The following is a 7,072-nucleotide window of genomic DNA, read 5'->3' on the forward strand; positions in this document are numbered from 1 at the left end:
AATTTATGTTGGGATTGAATCAGAGCTTCCTTACCAAAACTACAAATTCCTACCATGTGAGCTAATGGACTGCGTTCAGTTCTTAGTATACAGATATCAACAGCACCAGTCTATCCCCACCACCTTCCCTGCCCCCCCAAAAAAATCACATGGACTGGCCCAACTAAGGGGGACCTAGGACTTGAATGAGCTGTGGAGGCTGTCCCAGTGCTGATTCCCACCAGGTCAGGCCTGAGGTGCATGGACAGGAAGGGTCTTGCACTGCAGCTTTCCTGTAGATTGGAGAGAAGAGGATGGGACAGCTGAACTGGAGAATGGCAAGAGCAGAGCCCATTTCAAATGTGCTTTTCTTACTACTGTATCTGGCACCCAATAAATAGCATAGTTACGTAGGACTGTTACCATCCCGATGTATGGTCCAGCCCCCTTTGCCAGCACTAACTTCACTGGAAGACAAGAGTACAGGGGGATGACTAGGGAGGCAGACTGTAAATAAGCCAGTTAGCCCCATTAGCCGGGGCCCTGAGACTCCTGCAAAAAGAGCTGTGCTGAGCTGTGCTGTTTTTCAAGGTCAGGCCTTTAACAAGAGAACATTGAGTGCTTTGATGACAATGGAAGTAGAATGCAAAATGTACTTGTATTTACTGCTTCAGAAGAGCAGCTCTTTTCCTCATGCCTCACCCTCTGCGTGCTAGTTATTCCCCCTTCGCCCCATCCTCCACCGTCCAGCATTAATTTTATTGATTTGTTTTCCACTCTAGGATTTTGAAAATTATGTGACCAAACTGGACGAAATCCTCATGCTGAAATCAAAGTGTATCCAAAGCATGCGAGCCCAACTGCAGCTCTATTTAGCCTGTCCCGAGACTGATGCTACCCTGCAAAGAACTACAACACCTTAGTCCGCTTCAGATTGCATTCATCCCACACGGACTAGTTACAGCAACAAATGCTCACTATTTTCCCACCTGTGGGGTTAGGTTCTCCTGCAGCAAGGGAGGTGGTTAGTGTAAAGTTTGGTGTTTACGATTAACATATATTTTAGATAATGGCTGAGGGAAATTTAAGTAAATGAGAAATCTTTATAGATCTAGTTTGAAGCCAGGAGCGCTCTAGTCCCAGATCCACCCTTATAATAGGAAACCATATGATCTGAAGCAATAATTCTGTAGCCTTTAAATGCACCCGCAAGCAGCAGGAGTCCCCGGCTCTGGTTTTCATACTCGCTTCTCTTGTTAAAGGCACTTGTGTGCTGCTGAGAAACTGACGCAGCCGGGAAAACTCTCTGAAACCAGAAAAGTCTGTGAAAAGAAATATTCCAGACTTACAAGAACTGTTTTAAGAAGCGAGTGAGGAAATGGAGGGGAACAGCTGTTTGCTGGAATAAAATAAGCAGGCAGGTGTTTAATGAAAGTCTAGTTAGAACCAGACTGGTTTATACTTTCAGAAGAACCAAGGAGGTAGCTACAGTCATTCTGTGCCTTATACTAACATTGCAGACCTAGTGTAGAATGCTTTAAGTGATGGACAATAAATGACTTATTAGACGGCTCATGTGCAAGAGAACTTGCACTGAAAATTCACATGCTGCTGCCTGTATTGATTTTACATTGGTGACAGTTAAACAGAGGATCTTGGCCTAGAGGCAGGTGGGATAGCTGTGGGTCTGTCCACTGCTGCAGCGTATACAGTAGTACAGTTCTCCCAATCAGATCAAACTGCAGAACTGATTTCCCCGCTCAGAGCCAGCTGCAAAATATCACCAGCTTGTTGTGTTTGGGTTTAGACACTCATTAGCCTCACTAGTTCCTGAAGTTGGCTGCTGAATCCCACACCTCAGAGCCATCAACTGGATCCCTCCACAGATGCAATGGACAGGTCTCTTACGTCCCATGTTTGCTCCACAAAGCAGTATACCAGCTTAAGCCATAAGTGACCTTGAAGAATGTGCAGCTCAGATCATGTACTCCAGAAACTGAACACATTCTAAAATCTGTTCTCAGAGGAATCTGAGTTTATAAAGAACTTCGACATAGGCAAAAGGGGATCAAAATATTGGAGTTAATCATAAATGTAAGGGTGAAACAACAGTGTATCCTCTGAGAATCTGAATTTCCAGTCTGAAACCATAACTGCACTGGAGCCTGGGCTTGTGACAGGCAGTAGTACAGTAACCCTTCAACTAGACAGACCTACAGTGTTAGCCAGTGGCTTGAGGCTTTGCAAAGGTAACATCCCTGTGCAAATGCTCCTAGAAACTTTACATATAAAACAAATGCTCAGGAACAGATTTCTAAGGCAAGAAATATGCAAAGCAACCTTACATTCAGAAGTGATCTTTCCAAGTTCTCTGACTTCCCTTGTTGTCAGGTCTGCCTCTTGCAACTGGCTGGCTTATCTCTGGGAAACAGAGAGGATTTATTCCAAGATGTGAGGAGTTACCGTTTTTCATGTATTCAGATGACAAGCCAGCATCAAGTCACAGTTGAAACCAGCAGCTCCAGGAAGCCAGCCAGGTTGCCTTTGCCTCTTAGAAAGCATCTAAAGGAAATGAGGCATTCAGACATGGAGAGAGAAAGTATCTGTCTTATATCCTTTAAGCATGACACCTTGGCATGTACCAAGGCAGACATGTTTGATAGTCAGTAATCAAGAAGAAAAACATGGAGGAACATGGATTTCGTTACACTAGTCCCTAGGCGGGGTGGGTCGTTCTAATTACTGAGTGGTAAGAGGAGAAGTGACACTGTTTCTTTGGGAATTTTCCTTTCAAATACATGATTGTTGGAAAGCCCCTTCCCCTCCCCTCCACCCCTTGTGGGTCAGGAGTGCTCAGAGAGGGGCCAAGATACACCAGACAGTCAATCATTGAACGTTCCAGGCCTGCAAGCAGGTAGATACTGACATTTTACAAGTGTCCATAGCAATTTCTTAGCATGTTTGCAGAAGACAAAGCTTGGTGGTGGAGTGCTGTGGATAGCACAGAGGTTAGGCAGGAGCTGAGGAAAGGAGGTGAGAGGGGAGTGTGTGCAGCGGTCACAGGAAGAGGAGAGGAGAGGGTTCCTCTGGGCAGATGCTTATATACAGAGCAGGAAATGAGCGCCTGCCAAGACAAAGACTAGAAGCAAGTGGCAGGACTCGGTGTCTTTAAAATTGGGAAGCAGCAGGGCCCCAAAGGCACGCAGGCAGGCACAGTTGAGTAATAAAGCCTCCACATACCAGGGAGAAGAATTTTAAAGAAAGGTTCAGCAAAGCAAAAGCCTGAAAGTTCACCAGGAGAAGGGTTAGACACGTTCCTACGGGGTTATTTAAAATGGCCATTTCTAAGCGGGTGGCTGGAGAAGACCCATTTGTGACACCAGTTGCATAACAAACCCATTGATCTTACCTCACCAGTTTTCCAGACTGTATCAGTGACAATATGGATGAGCGACCCAGCCATCCGTCCAGGAGGTGGGAGTACGTTTGGATACAGGGTTGTTGCACCTCAGCTGAACCACCATGGAAGCCTTAAATGTTCTGTCTCAGTGCTCAGTCTTCAGTGCTGTATGAAAGGGATTAGAACTGGCACAGTTCAGCCTAGCAAACCCATTTCACAAGGAGAGTTCACTGAGCAGAGCGTGAGTCTCCCTGTACATTTTAAGTTAAAGGGCACCCAAAAACTTGAAATCTAGGCACTTTTTAAAAAGGAGTTAACTCCTATCAGGTACTAAATGTGTCCTTGGGTTGTGGTGGCAGAGTCCAATTTTCTACTTAATGGTTTTCTCACCTGTTACTGTGTAAGAGATTCTCATATACAGGAGAGGAAACAAAGGCACCAAGCCTGGAAACACTTGCACGCATTAACGTTAAGCACAGCAATCGTGTATTATAGGCCCACTTGTTTGGAGAATTGGATTCTGAGTATAGAGAGGCACATATACTAAAATTGACTACACAAGCTGCTGTCGAATGCACTAACAATGCACTCCCCTCCAGTCTTTCAGTTCTGTTACTTAGCTGTTACTTTAATTCGTGTGCAAGTTGGCGTCCTTTACAGGTCTGCGCTTGCTATTACAGTGAAGTCTGATTGAGATGGTTTTCATTTCAGGTTGATGAATGGGGTGTGTACTGTTTATAAACCAATCGGTTGTATGAAGAGCCTGACCATGTAAAAATCACGTAAACTAAGAACTAACATGAATTCACTTTTGAATTTGAGTGCAGTGAGTGGATGCTAGTGTGCATGGCCGACTTTTGTGTTGCTTTAACTTACTGTATTTAAATTAAAATTCTATTGACCACAAAAGGCTCTTGTACACTTTGTCCACAATTAAATGTATTTTTGAGCTCTAATCCAAGTTAGATTGTAAAAGATACCACTCAGTGGGGCAGAAGTATAAACACCACGTACCCACACACAAGCCCAGCACTTCCATTGACATCTTGATTCAGAAGCATCATGCCAGTAACTTGGCCATGACTGATCATTTTAATTTTTTAAAAAATAAGTTGCAGCCTGCAGCACCTCCCATCAGAGGGTCTTGCACTGTTCCAGTGAGCACAGTGACAGGGAGAGATGATTGACCACACCAGAAACCTGTGGCAGAAAAAAGAAACGAAACAGGTTTTGAAGTTTAAAAATGGACCCTGGTGTAACAAGCGCCAGGACAGGCTGCCACTGGCAGCCTGGTGCCTGTGCGCTCCGGGGACAAACGGAGGACGCTGAGGCAGAGTGAGAGTCAGTTAACTGTTAAAAATGTTCACCTTATTTCCAGTCTGAATTTGTTTAGCTTCAACTTCCAGCCATTGGTTGGTGTTAGACCTTTCTCTCCCAGACTGAAGAGCCTGTTATTGAATATTTGTTTCCCAGGCAGATACTTCTAGACTATAAACAAGTCACACTTTAACCTTCTCTTTGTTAAGCTAAACTGATAGACCCAAAGATCTCAATCACTGTAAGGCAGGTTTTCTAATCCTTTAATCATTCTCATGGCTCTTCTCTGAACCCTCTGCAATTTATCAACACCCTTCTTGAATTGTGGGCACCAGAACCAATCCCTGTGGAACCCCATTGAAACAGATCCGCTAGAGAATTCCCCGTTTACAGCTGCACTTTGAGAGCTATCAGTTTAATATGTGCCCTGTTCATTGTATATCATTTTTGGTTTTTAATCAAAATATCTTGGAGCAATATGTCAAATGCCCTACAGAAGTCTAAGTATATTACATCAACATGATCTTTTTGTCAATCAAATGTATATGCTCACCAAAAAAAGTTAGTTTGACAGGCTCTGTTTTCCATAAGCCCATGTTGATTTGTATGAATTACAATATCCTCCTTTAGTTCATTATTAAATCCCGGATCAGCCACTCCATTATCTTGCCAGGGATCCATGACAGACCTATAATTCCTGCATCATCCCATTTTCCCTTTTTAAAAATTGGCACAATGTTAGTTTTCTTCTAGTCTTCTGGAACGTCCCCAGTTCTTCCCCAGAAAAAACAACATTAACAATTCAGCAAGCTCCTCAGCCAGCATCCTCTTTTAACACGCTTGGATGTAAATTATCTGGACCTGCTGATTGAAAAATATCTAATTTTAATAGCTTCTGTTTAACATCCTGTAGAGATACTAGTGGAATGGAAAGAGTTATCACCATATGAGACTGAATTGTCTTTTTCCCCAAATACAGAACAGAAATATTTATTGAACATCTCTGCCTTATTATTGATAATTCTACCATATCCATCTAGAAATCGACTAAATACTGTTGTCTATTTTTTGTTCCTAATATATTTTAAAAGCTCATTGTTCTTACCGCTACTGGCCATACATTTCTCCTTGTGTCCCTTAGGAACTGCAGAAAATTGATAAAGGGAAGCTAACTTCTGATTTATATTCATTACTCTCCACTTCCCCTTTCTACCATTTGTTTTATATAATATAATTGAACCACCACTGCCTTTTCCCTAGATTATGGCTTTTGGGGCATCTCAGACATTCATAAATGATTCCCAATGATCATTTGCATTTTTCTGATTAAATTATTCCCCCCAGCTGATCCGACTCCTAATTGTTTTCATCTTTGTGAAATTAGCCTGATTAAAGCATCAAGTGTGTATATAATTACTAGTCTGGACTTTATTCTGCTTGAATATTATAAATGTGATCAAATCACGATTACTTGTACCTAAGATACCATTAACCTTTACTTCTGAGATTATGCCTCTGTTTAGACAAGCTCTAATCTATACTCCCCTGCGTTGCCTGCAACACTTTTTGAGTCAGGAAATTGATATAATGTTTAGAAATTGCAAGGCTGTTTTAGGCCTGGCAGTAAGAACTCCAGCATGTCACTCTGAAGCCCCTCATAAGATGGTTACTCACCTTTGTAACTGTTGTTCTTCGAGATGTGTTGCTCATATCCATTCCAGTTAGGTGTGCGCGCGCCATGTGCACGTTCGTCGGAAGATTTTTACCCTAGCAACACTCGGTGGGTCGGCTGGGTCGCCCCCTGGAGTGGCGCCGTTATGGCGCTGGATATATACCCCTGCCGACCCAACCGCCCCTCAGTTCCTTCTTGCCGGCTACTTCGACAGTGGGGAAGGAGGGCGGATTTGGAATGGATATGAGCAACACATCTCGAAGAACAACAGTTACAATGGTGAGTAACCATCTTTTCTTCTTCAAATGCTTGCTCATATCGATTCCAATTAGGTGATTCCCAAGCCTTACCTAGGCGGTGGGGTCAGAGTTAGATGTTACAGAATGCAAAACTGCTGAGCCAAATGCTGCATCATCTCTGGACTGTTGAACCAATTTGTAATGTGAGGCAAAGGTGTGAATCGATGACCAGGTAGCTGCCCGACATATTTCCTGGATGGGAACATGGGCCAGGAAGGTGGCAAATGAAGCTTGAGCCTGAGTAGAATGGGCGGTGAAGTGGCTAGCCGGAATGTGAGCCAAATCATAGCATGTATGGATGCAAGATGTTACCCAAGATGAAATTCGTTGGGATGAGACTGGTAGGCCTTTCATCCGGTCTGCCACAGCTACAAAGAGCTGAGGTGACCTTCGGAAGGGTTTTGT

At 43.5% G+C, this 7,072-nt stretch overlaps 1 protein-coding gene and 1 long non-coding RNA gene across 2 annotated transcripts in view; one reads left to right on the forward strand and one right to left on the reverse strand.

Moving 5' to 3' along the window:
• Window positions 1-3,393, forward strand: part of KIF24 (kinesin family member 24) — a 44,634-nt gene extending 41,241 nt beyond the window's left edge. The window contains exon 13 of the mRNA XM_032779864.2: window positions 762-3,393. Coding sequence (XP_032635755.1) covers window positions 762-902 — 141 coding nt within the window. The 3' untranslated portion in view covers window positions 903-3,393. The remainder of the gene's footprint in view (window positions 1-761) is intronic.
• Window positions 1-3,429, reverse strand: part of LOC116824511 (uncharacterized) — a 42,622-nt gene extending 39,193 nt beyond the window's left edge. The window contains exon 1 of the long non-coding RNA XR_004373639.2: window positions 3,389-3,429. This is a non-coding gene — a long non-coding RNA (uncharacterized LOC116824511). The remainder of the gene's footprint in view (window positions 1-3,388) is intronic.
• Window positions 3,430-7,072: the final 3,643 nt, after the last annotated feature.

The sequence above is a fragment of the Chelonoidis abingdonii genome, chromosome 6 (assembly GCF_003597395.2).
Source record: "Chelonoidis abingdonii isolate Lonesome George chromosome 6, CheloAbing_2.0, whole genome shotgun sequence".
Taxonomy (NCBI): domain Eukaryota; kingdom Metazoa; phylum Chordata; order Testudines; family Testudinidae; genus Chelonoidis; species Chelonoidis abingdonii.